General features: G+C 37.3%; 2 protein-coding genes across 4 annotated transcripts in view; one reads left to right on the plus strand and one right to left on the minus strand.

Moving 5' to 3' along the window:
- Positions 1 to 25,382, minus strand: part of nid2a (nidogen 2a (osteonidogen)) — a 94,709-nt gene that overhangs the window by 48,740 nt on the left and 20,587 nt on the right. The window lies entirely within an intron of this gene.
- On the plus strand, positions 2,637 to 16,028 carry ptger2a (prostaglandin E receptor 2a (subtype EP2)). 2 transcript variants are annotated; one of them, XM_044110099.1, is made up of 3 exons: positions 2,637 to 2,796; positions 4,939 to 5,925; positions 12,900 to 16,028. In XM_044110099.1, exons 2-3 carry the CDS (start codon positions 5,035 to 5,037, stop codon positions 13,185 to 13,187), a joined length of 1,179 nt encoding a protein of 392 aa, XP_043966034.1. In that variant the 5' UTR covers positions 2,637 to 2,796; positions 4,939 to 5,034; the 3' UTR covers positions 13,188 to 16,028. The 2 variants fall into 2 exon arrangements, with proteins under 2 accessions (XP_043966034.1, XP_043966035.1); XM_044110100.1 differs by having other exon boundaries at positions 2,652 to 2,796; positions 4,995 to 5,925.

A 25,382-nucleotide genomic window follows, 5' to 3' on the forward strand; every position in this document is an offset into this window, starting at 1 on the left:
ATTAAACCTACAGGTGGCGCCAAAGACAAGCTTAGATTCATTTTCCTTGCGGTTGCGCATGTTGAGTTAAAACTTACAGGCTAACGCATTGGATTATACAGAGGTGGTTGAAAGCTGTGAATAATTCTGATATCATATTAGTCATCCTAAAAACGAGGAGTGATTGACGAATGCTGGCTGCCCACGTCTCAGTGGAGACATTTGATATTTATTCAATAAAATCCTATGAACCCATCAATAATTCAGAATCAGCAGGGACTGAAATGTGTGCTGTAAAACCAACGGAGTGGGAAAACCAGGACCTTAACGTGACACAGCAAACGAGGCAGGGAGAGCTGGAAAAAAACACAACAAGGAAGGAAAAAATAAAAACTGCAGAGGAGGAAAAGTGAAGGTAAAGGAAGTGAAATACGGTCCCATGTCACTGAGGTGAAAGGTGAAGGAAGCGAATATGGAGTAAAGGAAAAAGGAAACCGCGATGTGGATAAACAAGCTGAAAGATCAGGATTTTCCTTTTAGGGTTTTGAGATCCGAATCTCAACGATTAGTTATATAACTCTTACTTTATAACAAAGTTAGAATGCTTTCTAAATACAATCATACTTCTTCACATTTTACTGTGATTTCGATTGAAAAGTGAAATGAAAACGATCCATTTACATTTGTGCAACTTGAAAATCTAAATTTTATACTTTTACAGAACCATTTTTTGCAAGTTTGCGCAGAAGAAAAGCCGCCCCAAAGCATGATGCTGCCACCATGAAGGACAGTGTTTCTCAGATCATGTGCAAAATCTCTTTTTTTAATTAAGAAAAGTTGAGAAAACTTCATGTTAGCTTCCACTTCTCAATTATTTCCTTTTTTGTGTTGACTTATTGTGTAAAATCCAATCAAAATTCATCATGTATGAGGTGAAAAAATGGAAAATTGTGGCTTATGAATACTTTTACAAAGCACTGAATATTCTAAATAACTGAAAGTGGGCAAAAAGAGAGCTGAAAAGAGACCAGGGATGATGAGACAAAATTACAGCAGAACCATTAGGGATTCATTAATGGGCCTGAACAAAAGCACTTTTGCAATTTAAAGGCTTTCAGCATACATCACTTCCCATTTCAAGACCAGACAGGATTTTTTCCTACTCTTGATAATAGGTAAAACGATGCGACAACAACATTTCAATGCATTATGGAACACTTAATATGTTTTCACTAACACTAAGCAGATGTTCTGCGTCTTTGTGGCTGGCATCACGATGGCTGTCTGCTGTCAAAAAGAAATCCAGCAGAACCAGACCCTGAAAAATAAAAATAAATATAAAAAATAAAAAAAAAACGACAATTTTTAGTCACTCATTGATTAGCTCTTCACTTTGTTGTGGCCGTAGGGGAATAGGGCCAAGCCACTGATTGTATCTCTGGGTCACAAGGGACATATCGTAAAGAAGAGAAAGTTATATTAACCCAGATGGGAAATGACGCTCATATCTAAAATGTTGTAGGAGGAAACCCTTGAGACAATCTTAAGAAGCAAACACACATCTTTCACGCTCCACATTTTGACCCAGGGGAGTAGGCGCATGCACACATGCACATACTGAATGCTGCATGTTCTCAAAATATCGCATAGCGCAGAGGAAGCAGTTTCTGCAGAAGGTTTTTGGAGATAGGAGACGTTTCGCCACAGCATGTACAATCTTAGTTTATTTAAAGAATTGCAGCCTCAGCAGCGTAAACAGGTCGCAGCGTGCATAACTCACCAAGACAACCTGTTTAAGAGAAAACGAGTGTAAAAACTCTGAATTGTTTCAAACTGGGAGATTATGTCATCAAACTGCAAATAAGAAACTAATGTTCTCTTTGAGACTTTATCTACTGAACGTATCAGTAAATTCATTTAGAAATTGATTTCTTTAAGTTTTGCAACCGCAGGATTATAGTCCGGTGGACAACATTTTCAAAGTTTTATTGAGCTTAATTCATTTCTAGTTTTGGTACAAAGTATTAAATATTACAATAATATATTATTAATTTGTGGTGCCAATTTGCAAAATGTTTTCAGGTCGATGTAAACGTCTCAAAATTTAAAGAAGAGATACTTGAAGAGTAATTTTAACTGTTTTGTGCAACAAGTGCTTGCTGGTTTTCTATGAAAATGATCACTTATAGCTGGATAAAATTTAGATAACATGTTTTTGAGGCATAATTGATGTATCTGTAGAAGGAGGAAAAATCCTAAAAGAAAATATTTACATTTACTAATCCATCTCTAAACCTCACTTCTTCTCATAAAAGAAGAATAAGATCTGGGGAGTTTGAAAAATGATTTTTTGGATTAGCACATTTACAGAAGAAAAAGAAAAGACAGTGGTTTTACTGTAACAAACTGTGGAAACGTTGAGCAGATAAAACGATTGGGAAAGCTTTATTTATTTCTTTATATTTGTTTGTTTTTAATCCAGACTCCCTACATCTAAACAGATTTGCACACTGAAAGCTGAACATTGTGGAGGTACTTCCCAGAATGCAAAGGCGTGGCGGCCAGCTAACTAGCTCAAACTTGCACAGCGGCTGTGGGCGTGGCTGCGGCGTGACGTCACCGCCCGCTCTCAGAGCCCCAGTCAATTCATGTCCGCTTCATCACATCGCGTCGCGCCGCAGCCCTACCAGCGGCTCACCTTTAGAGCAGCGCGATCCCACAGGAATCAAACTACACCTGGATATTCAGGAGCTGAACCTGGCTTGTTTGAAGTAGAGGATGGCAGAAACGCGCCGGACTGATTCACTTTGACAGCAGGTGAGAACTTTATTACGCGGATGTTTTTGGTCGCTGGGGGGGATCCACGCGGGTCTGACAGAAAGGGGCACGCGCTGGTTTTTTTCGCTCCGTGTAAATATTTCCGCGATGTGAATAAAAACGTCAGAGCGCCTTTACAACCCGCTTTGGCACAATGTGGAAAAATGAAATCAAAACTCCAAGTTTTAAACATATATTGCGTGAACAAAATTCTTCTTGTCCAAACATTATTATTATTATCATTATCATTACTATTAAACCTTATTTTCTTTCTATATACACATTTAAAACTCGGAGTAAGTTCAAAAGCTGTCATTTGCAGATCTGACCAGTCAACAGCTGGACACATCTGTTGGAGATGCGTTGGTGGCTAAAAGTTGGAGCCAATTCTTCCTCTTTCTATTGATTCAGTGAGATCTGATGCCCCCGTTCTTCAGCAGGGAAAAAGAAAGTGAGTCAGATATATGGTTGCAGGGGCACATAATCATGCAAGTTTCCAAGAACTACTGCTTCGAAGAAAAGCTCACAGACCTCATTTGGTATTTAAATCTCATCATACTTCCACTTCACATAAATTGTTTTCAGTACTTTTGTGTCCAGCCTCTATGAAAAGTGCTTTAGCAAAAAATTTAAATATGCATTTCTGACAAAATTCCCATGAAGTTTGTCGCTATAAAATCTGGAAAGCTTGACTGAGTTTGAATCCCTCCTTGAAGCGATGTAATTTGAGCATGGCAGCAGCTGCAGGAATCTAATGTTCGAGCAACAATTGTTTCAGAAACAAGACGCTTGAATATCTGAGCAAACGGGCTATCATCCATTTCTCAGGAAACGGGACGACAGTTTACAGTTCAGCTTGTCAGCTGATGTCTGTTAAATCATAAGATGAGGAACTAATCCTGGTTTCGCATCTCTACAGTACAGAATGTTGTAAAATATGGAGCACAATCCTTCTTTAATTACAGATGTACTAACGTAATGTACAATAAGTTAGTTTACACAAAGTGTGGAAACATCAAATTAGAGCGGTGCAGTGAGTCGGTTGTTGACGGTGAGTCCAAACAGTCTGAAACTCAGGGAGAAAAGTAAACATTTTTTTTTTTACAGATGAGACTTTTAGGTTCTTTATTTGATGGTGGAAGATAAGCATTTCAAAGCAGGTTTTACTATCCTAGAGCAAAGTTATCTGATGGATCTCATATCCGTAAAACAGTTCTGCCACCTGTAGGAAGTCAAACTGGGCTAAATATAAAAGGGTAATTTTGAGAATAATTTTCCCAGCCTAATAATAATGAGGTTACAATTATTTTTTATTTGTTTTGTTCCATGTTAGGCTTAAACATATCTCCTCTTTTACGTAAAGACAAGACAGGTTTAATTCAAGAACAAGTTTTTGTCGATGTTCTAAAAACGTGTTTTATTAATTCAGTCAAAAGAAGTGTATCAGTAGTTTTGTAGATTTTGTGACTTTCCACTAATTTCATTTTGTTGGAGTGAGAAAAACTCTGTTGATTGTAAAAGTTGCAGACTCCTTTACTAGGAAATAAAATGTAACAGCAGCCGCGCTGATAACTTGATTGGTTTTACGGAATTGAACGTTTTTTAAGCAAACTTTAAATAAACTTACAGAAAACATCTTGAGCCAGCCTATAGGTCTGCACATTGTTCTTCCAAGTGGTCAGAATTTCATAAATTCTCATTCAAAATAATTGTGACTAATATTTGACTATTGACTATTTTGACTGGACTATTTTTCAAGAAATGTTTTAGTTTTTTTTTTCTGAGCCAAAAGAAAAAGAAACATGTCAGGAAAAAAACTGAGTTGTCTGCCAGAGGACTTTTTATACCATTTTTGGTTATTTTCTTGCTTTGATAACTGATGATTTAAGATCATTCTTAGTTTTTGCTTTTTGTAATAAAATGTATAGTTTTGATTTTATAACTAATGTTCTCCATAATTTATTAAAGTATCTAACTACAAAGAGAAATGAAATGATATACAATGTTTTGGTACATTAGTACAAGATTTTTAGGAAGAGATGAAATTGCAACAGAATATTAACTACCTGCTGGATCAGCTGATGAATTGTTTAATTGTTGCTGCGCTCAATCTGTATATTATTTTTCTGTTTGTTTTAACAGGATGGCTCCAGACAACTACTTAAAGATCCGTTTTTAAGCTTCTGCTTAAATTGCAGGAACGACTTTTCATTAAAGGAAAGAAGAAAGTCTTCCGCCATGGAAAAAAACAAATATACCATATGCCACTCCGAAGACGATATAGAGCATGACGAATCCCCAAAGATCAGCGCCATCATGTTTGGCTTGGGAGTCTTTGGGAACGTTGCTGCCTTGGTGATCCTGGAAATCCGTCGGCGAAGGGACTCGAGGGCCGATGACAGGCGGCACAGAGGATTGTTCCACATCTTCATCAATTTCCTGGTGTTCACAGACCTGACTGGAACCTGCCTGACCAGCCCCGTAGTTCAGATTGCCTATGCATGGAACAAGACCTTGGTTGGGTTGGCTCCGACGTGCATCAATGCTATAAACAATTTCAGCGGTGCTGTTGACAGCTGCACTAGCAGTGCTAGTAACAACTGCTCTAGCAGTGTGTGTAAGTACTTTGGCAGCAGCATGACCTTCTTCAGCCTGGCCACCATATCGCTCCTCTTCATTACAGCCCTGGACAAATGCTTTGCAATAGGACACCCCTACCTGTACAACCGGGTTGTCACCAAGAAATGGGCTTATATCACAATCTCTGTTATGTTTCTTGTATGTTTCCTATTCTGTTTGCTTCCCTTTGTGAAATTTGGTGCATATGTGCAATACTGCCCTGGCACATGGTGCTTCATTGACATGAACCCCTGCGACATTAAGCACCGGATCTATGCTAACTTATATGCCACTATTATGCTGGTGTTGGTGCTGTCGATTGTGGCCTGCAACGGTTTCGTGGGGTGCCAGCTGTTCCGGATGTACCGCCGTCGCAACAGGCAAGGCTCGGTGATGAAGAGCATGAGATCCAGCAGCGAGCGCAGGGTGTTCGTGGCTCATGAAGTGGAGCACCTCATCCCACTGGTCTTCATGACTATCATCTTCATCATCTGCACATTGCCCATGGTGGTAAGATGACAGCAGACGACACACATCTTGATGTTATCACTTAAAACAACTTTGATGTAATATGTAATATATTGAGTCAGTGGCAAAACTGCAAAAAAAAAAAAAAAAATTCACAAGTATAAAATGACCTGACAAAGTCTATTTCTCTACTGAGAGCCTGACATGCATCTCAAAAACTGCTTTCCTTTCTTCAGACACATTTTGTGCTTCCACTAACTCCATTTTTAAACTCCTGATGGATAGAGAAATAGGCTGACCTTGAATATTCTTCCCTCAGGAGCGTCTACACTGAAGAGTGTTGTCAATGTAACCTAAGGAATGGTGTGTGCATTAAAATTAGAATATATTGGATTTTTAGCTTTCTAAAGACTGATAACTAGCCTTTATGCAACATTTGTAAACTAAGATTGAGCGCAATTTTGACCTTTTGCTGCAAATTGAGAATTGATTATGGAGCTTATAAATGTTAAGTATAGAGATGCTGAATGACATGAAAAAACAAACCTTAGAATCATTTTGTTAGGTCATGAACTAGGTATTTCCTCCAAATTAATGTCAGAACACATTTTGCCATCATATGATAGTGACAAAAATATACCATCAGCCCAGAAAGAGAACTATAATTGAAGAAAATAGAAAATATTCATGATGGTGACTAAAATTATCTGCTTCATTAGATGTCAAAGGTTAAGTTAAAATGCCAGACAAACTCTCAAGTAGACAGAACTATTTTCATTTTCTCATTTTGAGGTAAGCAGAAAAACTTTGACATTTACCTCTGTACGTCTTCTTTCACATGTTTGATCTGATCAATATCAGCTAAACAGTGAAAGAGTAAAAGTACTTGCTCTGTGGTTTGGTGTGTCAGTCAAGATCTCGACAGAAGCAGACGCAGTTTATCGCTTCTTTCTGGTCCAGGTTTCATATCTGCTTTATTGCATTTCTATTTAATATTGGCCAGAAACAAAGGGGCATCGATGGTGCTGATGCCAAAAGCTCAAATACTAGATTTATACATCTAGCTCCCATAACAAAACACATTTACGTCATGTGGGATTTCTACATGGCTAAATAAAACATCTAAATACTTCACAGATTTTAAAGATGAAAACTAACAATAACCCATTTGAAATGGGAGTAAACAAGAAGCACAAAGCAAACTTTGTTCTAAAGGAGAACTGTCTTTGCTACCAGCAGGCTGCAGATACAGCGGCTGATTATAATTGAAGTTTAGGGGAGTCAGGATGTGATCAGTAATATCATCAGGAAGCTGTTTGGATGGGAACTGTAATGAGACGATAAGGATATCTGGCTTTGAAATTGGAATCATAAATTTCACTAATATCACATCTGTGATGTGTCTGATAACAACCTAGGAGAGCTTGGCTAAATAACACTGGGTCAACACTGTCGACCTGAAAGGAACCAGGTTTGTTTAGTTTGGCTAGTTGACAGAAACGTGATGATGGACCTTTAATTTACCTAACATCTTTTCTCTCAGCAGAGGATTAGCTGTTCACTGCTATGTGGCGGCGGTAAGGCATGCTTTCATCATGGGTCTGATGTCATTTTTTGGGTGTTTAATTAGAAATATGACATTTTCTATTTTTTTGGTGGCATTAGGAGACATTTTTGGTGGTTTTTAAATATAAGAATATCAGAAAATAACAAAAAAATCATTTGAATTAAGCATATAAGCTCTTCAATGATTGGTGAATTAGCCCTCAGCACATTTTAGAGGCTTGACACCATTTAATTGTGGCTCAATATTTGATCACTTTTATTGGTAAAATTGATGAGTCCATTTATTTTGGAATTTTAAGCCAAGTCAAACATTTTTTCTAAATAATGATGTCAGGCTTATTTGTGAAACTTAAAGTCAGAGTGCCTTGTTGGAACTACCTGTCCAATTTCCAATGTCAATTTCTTAATTGAATTAATCTAGATTGTTTCAACATGAAGTTGAAGAAAATTGAAGCGTAGTTCAGAAAGTTGAACCGATTGAGCAAAACCAGTGTGAGTTTTGGATCAAAATGACCCTAAAACAGATGAAAAACCCCAGACAATCTTTTGCTGTTGACCAGTGTTATAATAATATATAATAAATATCTGAAACAAGCTTATGATTGGCAGATGCCAGAGCTGACTCTGCACTTTCCCTGGACTACCTCTAATGGTTTTGCCACAGACAGAGGGGATTCTGGGTGCTGCAATCAATGACTACCCATAAGTGACTCATCACCCAGCAATTACGCTGTCTCAGTGCGACTCCTGAGTAATCTGTATGGAACCACATTGGTTTTTAAGTGACACTTCCTACATGAAATGCAGAATCGATAAGATTTTCCATGCGGCGTTAGATGCTGTGCACTTAAGTGTGGACAACTGTAATGGACCAAAGTGCCAGCTTGTGCATTGTTGTCTCAGCTGTTGCTAGAAACCATAATCTCTGCAGCAAAATCTAAATTCTGCTTCGATGGTTTTTTAAATAGCGTTGTTAATATTCCACAGACAGACCACAGTAAGGCTGAACCAACTGTTCAAGCTGTGTTCTCAAAGACTCTTTTGCAACAAATACAGTTAAAATAATTTATTTGATCAAGCAAACAACATTTTACTAACTTAACACTTTGATATGCGACACTGAAGCATTGTGACAGTTTTAATGTACTTAAAAAAATATCTTCACTATGGAGTAAGTGGAAAAGTCTTCAAACTGATTCATTGTACAGCCTCAAACTACAACGTATTTTATTGACTTTTTATTATAACACCACAAAGTGGCACATAAATACAAAGTGGAAGGAAAATTATGTTCTTTTTTCCAAATATATTTTTATAAATAATCCAAAAATTGAGGCGTTTATGCAACGACAACAAGTGAAAGCCATTAGAAGTCCTGTTTGAAGTTTATCACAAGCAATAGAAAACATGCTCAAGAACAGAATAGATTATTGATCCCCAATGGCAAATTGCGTATTTGCTGACTCCAACCAAGATGTAAATATTAGTAAATACAAATATAGATCTATAAATGAGTCCAGAAAAATCTTAGATTAAAGAGTTTGGTATTGTATAATCTGATGCATACAGGTAGGAATGAAGAATCTGTTTAACAAGCATTACATAGATGGTACCAGTATTAGTGCTGCTATTTCAATTGCCCTCCAGCTCACAAGGGTAACACCCATGTAGGCAAATAGAGGACAATGGGGCCAGCTTTCATCGCCTTCTCATCAGGAGGCAAAATAAAACAGATAATCTGGGGAACAGAGGAGAAACAAGGACAGTCAGGGTAAAGGCAGCAGTCTAGAATGCTAAATTATATCAGATTCTCTGCAGTTCAGGATGAACATGAGTAAGGATTTCTTGCAAAGATAAATATCTAGACAGCTGGGCATTTTGGCAGCTGCAGCTCCAGATGCTTTCCAGTCTGCAGAGGTCATGACCTGCAAAGACTGGTCCAAAGAAAGAAAGAAACAAGAGACAGGACCACAGGGGAGCAAGGCATGGCCAGATTATCTTGAGGAGGTAATCTGGCCAATGATAGCTGATCTGATTGCAGAGCGGGTTCAGATAAACTCCCATAGGGTTCCAATAGATATATATCTACTGGAGTGAGTCTCTGCTGGTCTGATTAACCTCTGACCTTTCCAGCAGGATCCAAACACAGACTCAAGCTTGACAGACCGCTAGTTCAGAAAAAAGTAAACCTTAATAAAACAAAACCGACTTCTGGTTTTAACACACATTCTGAATACAAGGCATAGTTCTGCATTTTTCCAGCTTTAAAGCTGACAGACTTCAGTCATGATGAGTGTTTCAAAGCTGCCCAAGGGCACGCATTTAAACCTACTACAGCAGATGAATAATTTACTTAGAGCTTTATATAAATACTCATGGGGGCTTAAGAAAGTGACACCACAGTCTACACACTGACTAGACTCCTGGATTATATTACATTTTTCTTCCAATATGAAGCTGCAGCATGATGATGTGTGTAAATGTGAGGAGCCTGCAGTCATATTTGATTACAGTAATGATTAAAAATGGCAAACAGCAGCTTTCCAGACAAGAAAGAAACTCGCTCATGGAGAGGTGGAGAATGTACTAGTATTGTTTTACCAGTCCTTCAGTTAGAGCTCAAACAGAAGATGGTGTTCTGTGATCAGCCTCTTCACATTAAAGTCTTTATTACACTTCCTGTTGCTGCTCAAAGAGGAGAGGAAAATACTCTCGCAGTGTGAAGCAGATTTCATGGCTCAGCCTGGATAAAAACAATGTCGAGGACTGACAGGAATCAGAGAAATAATACCATGTGGCAATTAAAACCGGTCCAAATAGGACAAAACCAAAGCATATGGATATTCTTGTTTTCATAACCGTTTCTGAAATTTACGCTGTATTACAAGGGCTTGTAAACTCTCAAAGTAGTGGAACCCTTTTTTTTACGCTCCACATGAACAGCTGCTGATATGCCGCTGTGCAAGACTTAATAGGCATGTTAACCTGAGGAAAATGCAGCAGTTTAACAGCAGCAAATAGACACGCTATTAGCTGCATGTCTGTGCATCATTACTCCACAAAGTAGATTAAAAAATGCAGCGAAAAGCCAAAGATAAAAGCAGAAGGACAGAGAAAATGACAGTAAACTGAGGAAAAGGAGAAAATGATAAACGGAGAGCATATACTCACTGCACAAAAACTTTTATAACTCTATATTGTTCCTTTCTGATGCCCCTGAGAGGGACGGTAGTGGCATTTTCTAAACTTGTGAACTAGTCACAGCTTCCATGGATTGTATAAAAAGCCGGTTCCCAACGTTGGGGCCAAGGCTCCAGGAAATTTACCGCTTCTCATTTGGGCTGTCCAAGCTGCTGATTTATTCCACCCAACAGGGGGAAAAACAGAGAAACCTGCTGCTCAATCTTCACACCAGGAACACCAATCAAATGGTTTCCTTTAAAAAGGTGTTTTATTTTAAAAAGGTCAAATGCTTCCTACTATTCTCAGAACAGGAATGCAAAATGAAAACCAACATACTGGAGTTAGAGAGGGAAAAAATCTGTTTAATTTTAGTTTTGAAGGGAAACATTAAAATGCAATTAAATACATAAATAATAGAATTACAATCAGATTCATTTTACATCTGTGGATTTTGCAGCATTTACTTTAACCACATGCCAGCTCAATCAGTCAGCTACAAGTTGAGATTGGAGATTTATAGATTAGATGTCTTTGTTTTAAAAGCGTAAACTTGACTTGTTTTGATCATTTAAGGGGAAAACAAATGTATTCTTACAAAACTCTACAGCGCATGAGTCAAACTGGAGGCCTGGGGGCAAAATGTGACCCGCTGTAGTTTTTTCAAGTTTTTCACAAATCTGCAAAAATCACACAAAACCAACAGATCTCCACATTTTTTTCTGATTTGCTGCAAATGTTTCTCAAAATTGGCTAAAAACATTGGGTTTAACTAAGTAACTGCTGGCTCTGCCTTTCTTGATGTGAAGTTATAGTCCGTGATCAATAAATCGAGTGATAAAAAGTCACATTTTAAATGCACTAATATTGTAAAAAATTTCACAATTTAATCTAAGTAATCATCTTTTAAATTTACGAGACAAAAATCTTTCACCACGCACTTCTACGCTAGTCCTCTGAAAGGGAAGTTTGTTGTCTGCTAAACCAAAGATAATGTGGAAAAATAGCAGTAAAAAAAAGTTTGCAATCTTTGTTTTATAGCATCTAATTATTTCATTAACTGTGAATCTTGTGTGCAAACCGAGTTGGTGGATATCAGCAGAGGAATGTCAATTTGCTTCTGGCTCAGCATTAAACATCCGGCTCTTATGAAGCCACAGAACACACAAATGAGAGCTTTCTGCTAGTCATTGGCTGGAAATAAACTTTAATATCTTCTTGAACTGAGAACGTACTGTGTGCTCTGTAAACATCCTGTCGCCACCTTACTGTGTGCTTTACTGAGATGAACTCAGAAGGCTTTTGTTCATGTCATTGCAACAACGTATGACAAAGATGTTCTTTATGTGGTTATTTTGTTGACAAGAAAGCTGAGAAGAGGGACCCACTGATAGGAATCTGACCTTTTTATATTCCTGCACGTTTGCATAAAAATTTTTTTTTTCTACAATACAAAAAAATAAACAAAACAGGTGGCTGCAGTAGTAAAAACACTTTTCAGCTTGGAAAGCCAAAAGCAGTTTTGATTCCTTAAATTATTAATGGGACGTGTTGATCATCACGTTTTCAAACCAACAGAGTAGTGGAACTAAAACAACCAGTGATTGCCAAAGCAGTCTTTATTTATTGCGCAAAAAAAAAAAAACAGATTTCAGAAAATTTGCATGATTCCCCGAATTAAATTATTTTACAAACAATGGATACAAATTCAATTTTTTGGGAAATTTATTTGTAAATAATAAACAAAGAATTGAAAACCTTTTTGTCACATTAAAATCTGGCTAAAAAGCTCTGGAAAAAATATAGAGCCCACTGGACTGAATGGATATAAACTTGTTTTATTTGCATTATTTGTGGTCTGAAAGTACTGCAGTTTTTTTGTTATTTTTCTGCAAACAAATGTTTGAAACATTTTGTCAGTAGGTCATAGAATAAAAGAACAATGTTCATTTTACTCAAACATACACCTATAGAAATTTAAATCAGAGAAATTGATCATTTTAAGTGATCTCTTAGTTTTTTCTAGTACTGTACATTAAATTTGTGGTTGATTAACAAAATGTGAAAAAGAGAGAACTGTCACGTAGTGAATTGTCACGTTGTCAGTCACAATGAAGCATTTGGTCAGTACTACGAACAGAAACAAGGAGTATCCAGTTCCTCAGTACAAAAAGGTTTCCACAAAAATAGTATTTAGAAACAACATGGGGGAAATGAGTCATTATGGTCATAAAGCTGATTTAACACAAACTTCTCCATTAATCTCTCAGATCCGAGTGTTCTACAACTCTATCAGAACCGAGGAGGAGTACCATGAACATGACTTGCTGGCCCTCCGGTTCCTCTCCATCAACTCCATCATCGATCCGTGGGTCTTCATCCTGCTCTCCCCTAGCGTGTTGCACTTCTTCTGTTTGTCGGTCTGCAAGTCCCGGCTGGGGAAATTCAGAGGCTCTGTGAGCGAGACGACGCTGGCCAAAGACAACCGCCACGCTCCTGTGGAACTGTCTCGCACGACAATGTGGACCGGTTGTCCTCCCGTGGAGGAAACCGTTTGATCCCAGCAGTGTGTTTGTGACTCCACGTTTCTATTTATTGGAAGTGTGCAATCCTGCCTGCCTGCAGGGCACACACAAGCCGGAGAAGTATGATGGACTGCAATCATTTTCATGGGTGTTTCCATTTTATTATGACTGTAATAACAGCACCGTCGGCCAATTATAGACCACTCCCACTCACTTTGTGGTTTTCAAGTCTTAGTGTTGAATCCACAAAGACTTTTCTGACACTGTCATGTAAGGTTGCTTCTACTATTAATATCAGTGAATTAATTTACCAGTAAAAGCCAATTTGCTCAGCAGATAATCAGATGGTGCAGCTTTGTCTTCGATGGGTCGAACTAAACTGAAGACACTGAAGTGAACTAAATGCAAAGATAAATATCACAGCAGACGTTGTTCTCAGATTCCAACCACAAGTTTTACTGTCTGTGACAGACAAACAGAGAGTGCAGCTTTATTCCTTCCTCTTCCTCTTCAACGCATCCCCACAACATGTGCTGCTACCACAATGCGCCACTTTGTGGATGTTCATTGTTGTTTTTCAGAGCATCTTCTTCCACACATTTACAGCGAATGTTGGCACCAAAATGCACCATCTTCCTTCCTGGTCTACCACTTAAAATCCCAAGAAAATACCCTTTTATCTGAGGATGTAATTTGATATTCGACCAATGATGGCAGAGAAAAACTGACAAATTGGTTTTCACCTGTCAGTTGGAAAGGTCAAAGGCAAGAAAAGCTGGAGACTTTTTGGGGTCCAAACTTTCAGGGAATGAGTGAACATTTCTAAAACGTATTCTCTTGCAGTTATTTCGTTTTTACTCACATGTTTATTATGAAGCATAAATATATTTAACAAAACTGTTTTTTGTGAGTTTCCATTATGGTTTGACTTGAAAAAACTTCTCTGTTTGAAACAGTGTTGGGACCGCTGTGGCTCAGGTGATAGCAGGCATGTGAAAGGTGAACTTTCCTCATCCTGAAGTGTCTTGGAGCAAGTTTCTCCAGATAGGCCACCATCTTGCCTGGCAGCTCCACTGGTATTTGTGTGTGTGAGTGAATGAGAAACACTGTAAAATGCCTTGTTGAACTGCAGTTAATCAATTTTCTTAAATTGCTGCAAATAACCTCAGCATTGATGCTGGAAGACAAATCATTTCTTTTTTGGTGAGGGGTTTTGTGGAGCGTCTCATCTGCAGCATACATTGATTGTACCTCAACCTACCTCACTTTTATTTAAACAAACATCCTGACAAATGACAAAATTACAAAATATGCCCTCTAATTTAAAGACATCACCTATCAGTCGGTTATTTATGTTGTGTCACTGTAAAACGGGTTTACTAATTTACTGATAATTGAAACAACAGCGTATTTGTTCTCGACAAAGCTCAAAATTACAAACACAATCTTTATGTACTCTGACCAGCCTTCCTGTTATCTACTGCTCTCTCTCTCCCTGTCTTTCAAAACGATGACATTTTTGAGTTTTTCACCGATTATCAAGCTAAAAATCTGTCAACTCTTTCCACCAGTCAACTTCTTGGTGCATCGCTGACTTTCATCATTTTCACCCACATCTTGCTTTAATTTAGGACAAATACAGAAATGTCATTCAAACTGCTTTAGGAATTTAAAGGAACATCTTGAAATGTTTTTTAAGTCCTCTTCAAAAGGAAATAAAGACCTTTATTAAAAAAAGCAACAAAAAAAAACTTTTAAATCTTCAAACTGACTGTAAAATTCATCTACCAAGTGGAGAAAAGTCATAAAAATGTCAGTTTTCCTTCAAAACCATAAAAAAAATTTCCTGGCATTGACTGCAAATGTCAGGCTGTAAAGACATGGTGGAGCTTATTATATAGCCATCAAAAACATTCATAATTACATAAGATTAATGTCAGATTAAAGTGAATTCTCGTTACAATTTCTTCGTGTTTTTATGCAGTAAAATATTTCATGTTGCAGAGTCTGACAGTAAACTTCTAAAAGACTTTTACTAATAATCACTGCGTCTCTTCTTCGAAAGTTTAAATAGGAGCCCGTGGTTTGGCAAAAAAATCCTCAACAGCACATTTTTGCGGCCGTTTCTGCCATAAATCTGTCATCAACATGAGCTAGAGTTTCTGATGTTTCTTAAAGCGGAACAATTTAAATTTTAACAGCTCTAATTACATGATAGACAGTTCTCAGCAATGTGTGAAAGTACATTCTGTGAGCATCAGGTAAATTGGCTTAGTTCTGAAAAGTGAGCTTCTTGTATCTATATAAAAAGTACGTTATTGTTTCTGTTGCTCTATTTTTTAAATGTTCTGTGTTTACCATCATAACCTACTGCTTCTTGTCAGAAATATGGATGGTTTTTGCTATAAAAGACGGTGATTTTGTGACTGTGTGTGTTTATTTAAGGCTGCAAATATCCGATTAACATGTGTGCGTGGACGTATGTGAGTAATTGTAATGTGTCAAACCATAATGCTGCCTATCTGGTTGTCTGTACTCTCCAAGTACTGTAAGATAAAATATTAATGCACTGAGCACACAAGCATGTTCGGATGAGTTTTATGGCTTGTGTAAATAAACATCTCATCTAGAAAATATTTTGTCTAACCTGTTTGCTAACCCGGAATGCAAAAGAGGACACACACACATTTATCTGTTTTCTGGCTTCTGTAATATACCCTCAACAACTCTGGTTCCTTAACTTCAACCTAATAATGTTCAAACTTACAATTAAGTTTTTATTAACATCCCAATAAACACTGAATTAGTAGAAAGTCCCCCCAAAAATGTAGAAAAACAAGATTTAACGGCGTTTGGAGATGAGTTCCAGATGTAAAGGAAACGCTGAATGGACCTTACCAAGCTCCGCCCACAACCGACCCACGTGACCGCAAGTCTCACAAGCAAAGCCTCGTAGCGCATTATTTCTATGTAAACATGACTCCATTAGTGCATCATTTCTACCGGATTTTCACAATATATCAGCTACTACAATGGACAGAGGAACTATCAAGTTCATGTCATCATCTGGGAGGAGGTTGCTGGTTTTTCAGTCACAAGCTGGTTGCAAACCTGAGACCAGCAGGCGTCAGTCAGTCAGTTATGGTAGATCTGAAATTTGGTTTGATGACCTCAATATGAGAAGCTACAGACTGATAGGAGGAACCAAAGAGCTCTGTTAAGGTAAAGAAGCCATTTGTTTGTTAAAAGTTTATGAAATCTATTTGTTTTATTTGATGTTTGTTGTGAATGACGTATAGTCACAAACGAACGACGTAATTAGTCCAACGTTTAGAAACTACAGCGGCTGTAATGCGCCACAGCAAAGGTAAACAAAAGTAAAATAACCCGAACAGGTGATCAACCCAAAACCATTCGTACCTTTTTACTCTCTCTCTCTCTCTTTGTGGTTTAAGCACACCTGTTACCGTGGCAACCGCCTGCGCCCCGCAAGACGAGCAAAGATTACGTTAAAAACATAACATTCAGTCCGTTACGATATCAAGTTTCCAGGCTTGATATTTATTTTTGGATTATTAATCAGCGCTTCCTTGAACACAGCGATGGTGATTTACTAGCTGTACTTGGTGCTAGAGTGGCTAACACGAGTAACAGTTTAGTCCAAAGCCTTTTCTGCTAAAATAAAATCTTTAGTGTGTGTCAGATACAGTACACGTTGCATATTGATCTGTTTAGCTAACGTAAGACTGTGTAGCAGACAGGCTTCAAGGTGTAGAAGTTGTGTCAGTGCTGCTATTATGCTGTACTTGGCTAACGAGAAGCGTGTGTTTGTGAGACGGCCACCCACGTGACCACGTAGAATGTGCATCAGCCAATGAAAAGCGGCCCCTCTGGTAAGGTCCATTGTGTTTCAGTTTCCAGTCTTTAACTTTGAAAAATGTTTCCTGATTGTGTTTGAATTCTTTCTTTAGGACAGTAAAAATTAAACAGCCAATTGCCAGTTTTTGTTTCGTGAAGGAAACCTTGCGGAAGTAATTTTTTACAGTGCATAAGTGAAGAAGAAAAATAAAAATCTGAAAAGTGTGGGGTTGACTTCTAATTAAGTACCTTTACTCAAAAACAAATAGAAACAACACTACAAACTTCCTTTAAAAACACCCTAAATTGTTTGTTTGTATTTTATTTTGAAACGGGAAGAAGCATGGATTTTATTAGCATGTTTTCAGTGAAACTTTCATCCACATTATGGATTTTACATCTTTTCCTTTTCTCTATATTCAGCTTTTCCTCCATTTTCTCATCTTTTGCGACAGTTCAGTTTAACAAGGTTTTCTCCAGGGTTTCAGACAATAAATGTCACCAATATGCCAGTCTCTTAAATCCCTTTGTTTAAAGAAGTTCTGTCAATTAATTTATGATTTATTGCTACCGCCAGTCTGGCTGAAATAAGCAGAAAGTCTCTTGGAATCAGAAACTGCAGATGGGTTTTTGTGTTGTTCTGAAAACTATTCCCAAAGAAAAGACAAACCGTACAAGTAGTAGAGATGTTCCTACTTTAATAATTTGAATGAGCCTTGAGGGCACTAGTGAAAGCTGAATCTTTATAACCTGTTCATTGTTTGAAGTTATGCAACAAGACTTTCTGTGAGAATTGAATGACTCACCTTACTGACATTACAAAACAACAATAGGTAGCCTGCATAATGGAACATTATAAATTATAGACATCCTCATAATCACTTAAGTAAACTGGTAATCATTCTAGTATAATAGGAATATATTAGGATTCTAAATTTATATTTAAAGGGGCAGTATCGAGTATTTCCAAACATGTAGTGTCATTTTATTATTGCATAAACAGTAACTGCATAATTGTTATAAAAAATTTATATATTTCAAATATGACTTGGAAGAAACTTGACTTTGTAATTTAACACCTTGAAATTGGGCCTCTGTCTCTTTAAGAAACTCCAGCTCTTTCTGAAACTCCGTCTTCAGAAAGTCATCACAACATGGCTCCTTTATTAACCCTTTAACAACATTTTTATCAACGTTTCACTGAGACGTAGCTCCTATAATGAGTTAAGCAGATGCACAGTTCTACCAGGTGTTTGCTAATTGCTGCTGGCTAGTCTGAAGGAGCTGAGGGGGACATAGGAGTGCTCTGTGAGGCAGAAGCTCGCAAGCTTAGAAACTGCAGCTCAGAGGAGGAGCTGTGCCTCGAAGGCGGAGCTAAGTCCACCCAGGTGTTTTGAACAGCTGAATCGTTGCCATGGAGATTAAAGTATTTCTCAAGCATGAAGGAAGTAAGATAGTAATCCAGGTAAGTATGAGATGGTTGTGAATGTGTGTACCGTGTAAAAATATTTCAGTCATGCATCTTTTATGATTTTTAATGACGTCTATTTTGGTGCTGCCTAGTCATGGTTTAGTATTTGAAATTATTCTGTGGAGCATGACAATAGCTTATTCATGGAAAATTTGCCTATTCACAGATATTTTTTGAAGAAGATAAAAGATAAAAACACTGCCTTTTTTGGTAAAAGATGATTTAGACAAAAATCTCTTTTGGCAAGAAATGACTTTAGCCATTATTTTAGGAAGGTAACGATGTGTAAAATATTTGAAAGCTTAGAAAGCAGCAGTAAGTTGATGTAATGCTACTTGATATGCTGTTGGCTGGCATTGCAAAGAACCCAATCCGAGGGAACTGAATGGCAAAACCTCCAAGCGTGGATAGAAAGTAGTGCAAAGATGGATTCCTTTATGTGTACAAAAGCAGATTAAAGTATATTTGGTGTTTGAACTATTAAAATAGGCTGGTATAAGCATTTTTAGAGGGAGTCTAAAATATTCACCAATTATTTTGGAATCCTTGTTTTTGGAATTTTGTATATTCAAGAAACATTTGCAAAAATATTACATTACTTCAGCTGAATTAGAGAGCCTGTCTATTGAATTCTGCTTTCAAAGCAGATAGAGGATCCCTGAAAGGACCTCAGAAAACAAGACTCTCTTTCTTTTAAGGCCTTGGTATTGTAGTTTTCTGTTTCTTTTGTTCGCTCAATCATGACCTATATTCAGTTTCTAGTAACAGCAGCACAAAGTGATCTTCACACCTACATATAGTCATGCAGTGCATGAGTAAAGAATAACTGCCTTCAATGTGAGCAGACATATGCTGTACTTGCTAAAGTATTCTCCACATTTTTCAACTACAAGCATCTGAGAATTTTATTGGGATTTCTTCTTCATAAATTAACACATAGTAGCAAGAAACTTTAAAGTGAAAGGAAAATGATTCACGGTATTCAAAACTTTAAATATGCAATAATCATTAGGAATAAGTGAAACATTTCCCTTCATTTTTCTGGTTGTGTTTTAGGATTATAGATCGACCATGTCACTATTGGTAAACATATTGCAGAATGTAATACATTAATAGATGGAAATAAATGTTTTTAATACATTTATAGCTGAAATGTTGATATTGGTTAAATTTTATGAGCACAAATGTCATTTCCCCAACATGTAATTTACTTTATCTGCTTTCTAACAATTACAATGTCCCATTGATAAATACTTAGCGTCTTAAATGACAGACCAGACATTAGGAACGGAGAAGCCTAACGCAGTTTATCTACGTTATTGATTAGATAATCAATTAACCCTGCCAGGTTAATTAGATAATGACGTTTTGATTAGGTCAGAGGAAGGGAAGCAGGATGGAAGTGTGTGTTGAAAATATTCATCCACTATAATACATTTGAGAAGGTTTTTCCATGTATAAAGTTATACCAGCAGATATCTTGACGCTAGCTTTGTAGTGAACTAAAACCCAAGCAGAGACAGAGCTGGGAGTGAACGCAATCTAACAGAATCACAAGGTGATTGGCAGTAAATGGCACACAAATGAGCGGGAAATGACGGCAATTAAAACGAAATCTGATGTGCAACCTTTCCACAGCCGAGAATAAGGGGAAGGAAAATTACGTTTTCCCTCCAATGTAGAGTCACCAATGACTGATTTAGATTGTGGTTTATTAGGTTTGGTTGAAAACAGATGTTTATATCCACTGTATATACTTATTCCCCTCACTGTCCTGTTTTAGTACAAATGCATTTCTTTAAATCATGAATCATTACAGTGGGATTAGTTGGGTGTTTTTCTACTGTTGAGGTTTGATGCAAATTATTTCAGAACCTGGTGAAGACCTGATCATTTTATTATGTTATGATTTGTAAAACTTGAACCGAAAAGGGCGTACTTTCTTCCTATGACTGTAAAATCATATTTCCAGATTAGAAAATGTTCCTTTTAGTCACTTAGAAAGTCCAACCTTCTCCTGTGAACATTCATACCTTGAACATTTCCTTTTATCTGCTTCTGAAAACACTACACTTACTGTGACTAAGTATAAGTCACAATGTAACATTTAATTAAAAGTTGATTAACCAGTTTACAAGTTAATCCCTACAAAAAGCAACAGCTTCACATGAGGGAGCTTGTTTTTGTTTGATTTTCATTAGACGAGTCTTGACACTTTTTCAGAAGTCTATATAATGAGTGTGATATGAATAAGGTGATTAAAATTACAACAACAAAAAATAGATTGAGTTGAATTTGGAATAGAGCCAAGCTAAAAACATCTGAGTATCAAGTAACAATGTCTTCCAGCATTAGACACAACACTAAAGCAATCTCACTCTTACCTATTAAAAATAAGTAAATACAACATGAGATGAACATCACATAATACTGTCCAGTTATTTCTGTACTCACTTATTTAGACTATTCAACAGTCGTCTATAAAACCTTCTAAAATAGCAATAATACAGAGCAATACCCTCTTGAAAACCAAATGCTGTGGTTCCTAGCCTTCAGCCAAATATCAAGCAAAGTGTAGCAATATAACAAATTTTGTTTTCTGGACAATGAATTGCCCCAGAAGATGCTGCAATAAATGATAATGTTGTTGTTTCTAAACTATTTTCAAGTACTATAACGGTAATTGCATAATAATGCAAGGACACAATCTTAAAGATGAATAAACTTTAAGTTCTGATGAACACTAAACACTGGAACTAGACAACAAAGTAAATAAACAAAACAACAAATAAAATGAGTTACAGAGTCTTTGTAAACAAAATCGCTCTTCAAAAATGGCTAGCTGAGCCCAAAACACTAAACTGAAGATTTTTATCATCCAGACAAAAGAGACAAACAACAAATCATGCAAAAATTACATATTATACTAAATAATAAAGACAGGGAAGCAAAGCCAACCCGTGTGATCCACAGGAGGATGGAGATTCCCTCACTCATGTGGTATATCAATCTTCCAACAAAGTTTGCTTCTTTTCTACTCTTTGTGGCAAAGTTTCAAATAAAAGTAACTCTTTAACTGTCTTAACGCAATGCTCAGGAAGAGAGCAGCAGATGTCACGGTCGGCCAACCGGGTGACCTGTGAGCTCTTCAGTTCGTGAAACCACAAAAAAAAAGGTAAACCCACCAGAACCGCGAACATGGAAAAAATCTCAGGCAGGTCTCTAAGATGGGTTCACTCGACCCCCCCTAAGCACTACAGGAGAGTTCAATCTCTGCTTATTACTTTTTTTAGCTAGCTTCACTGCATATTCATATTCACTAAGTCTTGGTTCATTGTCAGCCAGTTAATAACACAATGCGCCTAAATACAGCAGCATATAAAAATGTGGGACTTCAGCGGTTCATTGGATCAGGAGATGCACTTAGTTTTTGACTGCAAAACTGACAAGAAACAAATTATGAGTTGTTGCACATCTTATGATTTTCAGACCCTTCAAGTCTTGCATGAAACCATTGCAGTAAAACAAGCAAAACTTCCTGTCTCTAAATCTCTAAATTTGTCAAATGACTACCAACATTATTACTCTACATTCTCACTGCAGATGATGTTTCTTTCTTTTCACATGTAAAAGCAAGGCCTTTCTACCTTGATGGTGACAGTATGACATTCTGGAAATTTTGGGGGTTGGTTGACATTTGTAGGCGCATCATGACAAATCTAATCATGCAAATTAGGTTATAATGTTTTGTGAGGACTTGTGAGGACAGGCCATTCTTTTTTAATAGTGCAGCTGAAGACGAACGCAGAGGTGTGAAGTTCGTCAGCCGTCTTCTGAAAACAGCTATGTATGTCCCTGTGTCACAGTTACTCTAAAATTCATGCAGTCATGATGTGATGAACAGATTAAGCATACTGGTGTTAAAGTGTCATCGGTTTGTATTCGGGGAACTAAAAATAACAAACAAAAAACATTTCTGTGCTTGTTTGCACGTCCAGTTAATTTGGACAGGTTCTTCCTACTATTGTGCAAGACATAAACAATGTATGAAAATATGGCTGTGTTGTAACTTGTTAGTCTCTATTTGTCAGCTTCCAGGTCAGCTCTAAATTAAACACAAATTTCAACAGTTTTTGAAGACAGGGTCACATTTATTCACTTCTCGATCATAATCCAAAATATTCAGCTCAGGTAAACCTATATTGTTTTGACTTAATTGTATTTGTGAAAAAAGATCCTTTATTAAACAGAAAAAGTTGTGCCAACTCAAACTATTTCACACAATTGATTCAAAAAAGAGGATAAAAGTTTTACAATCATCTTTTAAATGTTTTGCTGGTATCAGTACAACTCTGGACTGAATTTAAGGTTTAATTTAATGTGTTTGAAAAATTACAACATAAATAGTGTCTTTATTGGAGTGGTGTTGTTTATGTATCGGGCAGTCAGTGGAAAACGAGTAGAGAGAGCAGAGCCACCTCAGGCTACATTGCTTGAAACACCATCTGTATTCCATGAATAAAGGTATGGAAAGAAAAGATAATAAATATGCAAATAGTTTTCTCTTTTCAAACTTGCCTACAGGCATTTGTGTGAAGTCCCACATTGAGAGAGAGCGAGTACAGAGAGATATATAACTGTTCACAGCTTCAACAACTGTAGGCCCAAGGGAGGTGATGCATGTTGTGTACGATGCGTTACGATGGTCTGGTTGCAATTATAGACTTTCTGAAAGACACCCAGGTCATCCTGCTGCTTGGGTTGTTATTGGGGAAACTTTGTTTCACTTTCCTCCCACTGGCTGGCTAAAAGAAAACTAATCAGCTGATTTCCTTGTCATTTAAATTGTCTTTAACCTTTCACTAGCGGTTGCCAGTATAACAAAAGAGGAAGAGACTGGGAATCGAAACCAAGACAACCGTTTTGAGGGCTACTATCTCTGAGCCATAACCCAACTGGTTTATTTCCTGTCAATGATGATATTAGAAATGTATTTACTGCTGGGATGCCCAAGTCCATTGGAAAATTTCCCAATAAACTCAAGAAAAATTACAGCTTTTAAGAAAAAAAGCTTGGTAATGATGGACCTTTAAATGTCACAAGTAGAAGAGATGAGGCGTTGCAAAGGCATTTTGATAAAAAATAAGACTTTATAACCTTTGCAAAACATTGATTGAAAGTTCTTACAGAAGCTGTAAGTCATAAATTACTTCAAAATGATTTTTTAGTCAGTCAGAAGACTGACTAAAAAGTGCTAACACCAGACGGAAGAACTGTTGAATCTTGAAAACATGTCAACTGCATCTCTACTCTCGTTTTTCTCCTCCGTCATAAAGCCACTTACTCTGAAAACCAAAACCACAGTCTTCTATTGAAGCCGTTGCATCAGTAACCCAGATGTGGCTCATGTGCAGAAGACAGCGATGAAAACAGAACCAAAATTTCACAAGTGCTCCAGGAGAATGAGTTAATGAGAAAGAGGAGTTATTAGCTTTGGACGGATTTCCCTTTCAGCCCAGAGAAATGAGGAAAAATTGCCCAACTCATGAATGTCCACCTTCAACAAGCAGTCTCTGGACACCTAGAGAAAAATAGAAGCACAAAAGCCCAAAGCTGTGGTTCAAAGCTTGATGTTTGTAAAGCATTACTGGAACATAAAATCAGAATTAAACATAAAAAATTCACATGGAATCCAGGAAACCTCTGACGTCTGTGTGTATCACTTCACCCACTCATATTATGAAATACTACACGGCATTTCCCATTGTTCTCAAGTCCAGATGGGTGACCACCAGATCCACTACAACTAATTTTTTTGATTTATTAAGAAGAAAGGATTTAGTTTTTATGGATAACTGATAGGTGATTCTCACAGTTCCAGCACATGTGGAACCAGTTTTTCTGTGGTTGGTTTCCTCCAGTTTAATGAAGGTCACCTGAATGTTTCAACTGATCTGCTCTCCTAATTTTTTACTGTTCAGCTTAAATATTTTTTTTGCAACATATGACGAAACATGAATGATGCAAATTACAAAATATAACTAAAAAAACTAAAACCTATGCACAAGGGCGTGCTGCGGTGGCGTAGGGCGCAGCGTGACCCACGTTTGGAGGCCTTGAGTCCTCAACGCGGCCGTCGCGGGTTTGATTCCCGGACCCGGCGACATTTGCTGCAAGTCTTCCCCCTCTCTCTCCCCCTTTCCTGTCAGCCTACTGTCATATAAGGGACACTAGAGCCCACAAAAGACCCCCTGGAGGGGTAAACAAACAAACAAACAAAAAAAACAATGCCCAAGACAGAAAATGCTGCAAATATATAAATATCTATAAAAACCCAGTAAATAATCACTAAAAACTCACTCTGCAAAACAGAAGTGCTCCACACCACTAGGTGGCACCAGATTTGGTGGTTAGTTAGAGTATCATCTAAAAGTTTATTGGAAATAGTTGCTGAATTAAAAATTGATTCTAGATTTAGTTGGTGCCGCCAAATGATATCAGAGCAAACCCTCAGTAAGAAATGTGTTATACTTCATGTTTTTTGCAATAATATAGAACAGCAGCATATTTATAGGTAATATAACCGACTCCAGGCTCCCCCTAGTGGCATGGAGCAGTTTTATGAAGGAAGTTTTCAGTTTGCAGCATTTTCTCTGTGATTGCAGCATTTTGTTTTGTTTGTTTGCCTTTGTTTTGTTGATTGTAGGTTTTTGCAAATATTTTCTGTGATCCCCACATTTTTTTTTTTTTGCTGCAATTGTTTTTTGTGTTTTGGAGTTCCCATCACTCATTTCCACCTTCTGGCCAGCAAACATTTCTATTGTGGTTTAAGCGGATACAAATTTTAATTAAAAAAAAAAAATTATTGATCCCACATTTAAATTTCAGGTCCATTAAAT

This window comes from Gambusia affinis, linkage group LG24 (assembly GCF_019740435.1).
Source record: "Gambusia affinis linkage group LG24, SWU_Gaff_1.0, whole genome shotgun sequence".
Lineage (NCBI taxonomy): Eukaryota > Metazoa > Chordata > Actinopteri > Cyprinodontiformes > Poeciliidae > Gambusia > Gambusia affinis.